Source organism: Cotesia glomerata, linkage group LG6 (assembly GCF_020080835.1).
Source record: "Cotesia glomerata isolate CgM1 linkage group LG6, MPM_Cglom_v2.3, whole genome shotgun sequence".
NCBI lineage: Eukaryota > Metazoa > Arthropoda > Insecta > Hymenoptera > Braconidae > Cotesia > Cotesia glomerata.
In genome coordinates this window covers 15,314,973-15,317,154 of record NC_058163.1, presented here as the reverse complement: position 1 = coordinate 15,317,154, position 2,182 = coordinate 15,314,973, and the positions used below count along the sequence as shown (strand labels likewise).

The window sequence follows — 2,182 nt, the reverse complement described above, 5'->3', positions numbered from 1 at the left end:
TTGAAGTCTACAATCAATTAGTGTTTGATAAATATTAACTAAAGTACTTTTTTAAAAATATAAAGTTTGATATAATTGTAGATATTATAAATATTATTGTTGAAATTTTACTTTATGTTTTATTAATCATTTTATACGTTGTTTTGTTTGTAGTTTGATCGAATAATTTTTAACAACTACACTTTTTTGCAGTATGTTCCGAAGTATCAGAAATTACGATAGAAACGAAAAGAAGAGAAATGAATCTTTTTCATACTGGAGGAAGAGGTAATGAATGACTCATGAAATTCAGCAAGGAATTGTTTTATATATATGATTTCACGATTTTTTAGGTCGAGGCAGACGACAAATTCGTGGCGCAGCAACGCGTCCACAAGCAGAAACTGTACGTCGATCAAGTCGCCGTAAGACTCCAAGGCAACGAGCAAATCTTGCACAGGTTACTCATGATCAACCTGTGAATCAAGCGCTTAATCAGCCACCACTGCCTCAAGGCCTACCAAATGACGTCAATGTAGAGCCTCAACAGATTAATCGAGAGCATAATCAGCCGACATTGCCTCAAGGCCCACCAAATAATGTCAATGTGCAGCCTCAACAGATTTATCAAGAGCCTAATCAGCTACCACTGCCTCAAGGCCCACCAAATAATGTCAATGTTCAGCCTCAACAGATTCATCAAGAGCCTAATCAGCTACCACTGCCTCAAGGCCCACCAAATAACAACAATGTGCAGCCTCAACAGATTAATCGAGAGCATAATCAGCTACCACTGCCTCAGGGCCCACCAAATAATGTCAATGTGCAGCCTCAACAGATTTATCAAGAGCCTAATCAGCTACCACTGCCTCAAGGCCCACCAAATAACAACAATGTGCAGCCTCAACAGATTCATCGAGAGCCTAATCAGCCACCACTGCCTCAAGGCCCACCAAATAATGTCAATGTGCAGCCTCAACAGCAACAACAAAAAAAACGATTATCTAATCGTTCTATAAAAACCATCCGACGTTTCAATCAACAACTATTTGAATCTTTGAAAAATGAAACAGTAAAAGAAATACATGAGATATCGGAAAAACAGTGTAAAAAGCAAAAAATTGAAGTGGAAAAGAAGGAAAATCTCAGAATAACGTCAACCTGTACGAACTCGCAAACTTCTGGATGTCAACACGATCATGATGTGCCGTCGCCACCACCGCCAATATATCATACACATCCATATGTCACTTCCTATGTTCAACACTCTCCATACCTAGTGTTTTCTATTCCGCAACTTTCCCCATACCCCATGCCACAAGTTCCTCAATACTCACTGCCACCAGTTCCTCAGTACACAATGTCTCATGCTCCACAGTACCCCATGTCTCATCCTCGTCAGTACCCAATGTCTCATGCTCCTCAGTACCCTATGTCTCATGCTCCTCAGTATCCAATGTCCTATACTTCTCAGGCTCCTATGCCGTCTCATGCTCCTCAGTATCCGATGTCCCATGCTCCTCAGGCTCCTATGCCGTCTCATGCTCCTCAGAATCCAATGTCCCATGCTCCTCAGGCTCCAATGCCATATCAATACTCGTACCCGTATTCTCCTCCATATTATCCTCCGCACTCTTTTTAATCCAATTTTAAAATATGAATTATCGTATAAAAAAAACTACGGTAACCCAAGAAAGTTATGTTCGTCATTTATTTTATTTTCACTTATAAGTAAAAAGAAACAGTTAACATATTAATATAATTTTTCTGCAGCTCGGATTCCATTCATTAAGAAAGTTATGATATATAAGACGTTATAAATATTTCTCAGCATATTTGTTATTAATAAAGTTTTTGATAGCAAATTTTTTGTTTTTTATAATGATATGTTTAAATCAATATTTCTGTAAGAAGCAAATAAGACATGAGTATTCAGCATTATAAAATTACACTAAATTTTTCAGGTTTTTTTTTTTCGAAATATATTATTTATCTTGTGTGCCAATATGATTTGCCCATTAATTAGTAAGATTAAAGACAATGTCAATAATTCATTCTATTTAAAGGCTAGTATAATTATTTTTTAGATAAGATGATCTTTCTGAAGTCTACATATCGAATTAGAAGATGAAGAGTGAACATTACTTATATCTGGCTGTACTCTTTTAAAACAACTGTTTCAAAGATTTTGTTTATTTGTAGC

General features: G+C 36.6%; 1 protein-coding gene across 1 annotated transcript; it reads left to right on the top strand.

The window, feature by feature from the left end:
- Nucleotides 1-239: 239 nt before the first annotated feature.
- Nucleotides 240-1,621, top strand: LOC123267984 (protein transport protein SEC24-like). The gene is made up of 2 exons (XM_044732868.1): nucleotides 240-267; nucleotides 333-1,621. The coding sequence occupies exons 1-2, from the start codon at nucleotides 240-242 to the stop codon at nucleotides 1,619-1,621; spliced, it is 1,317 nt and encodes a 438-aa protein (XP_044588803.1).
- Nucleotides 1,622-2,182: the final 561 nt, after the last annotated feature.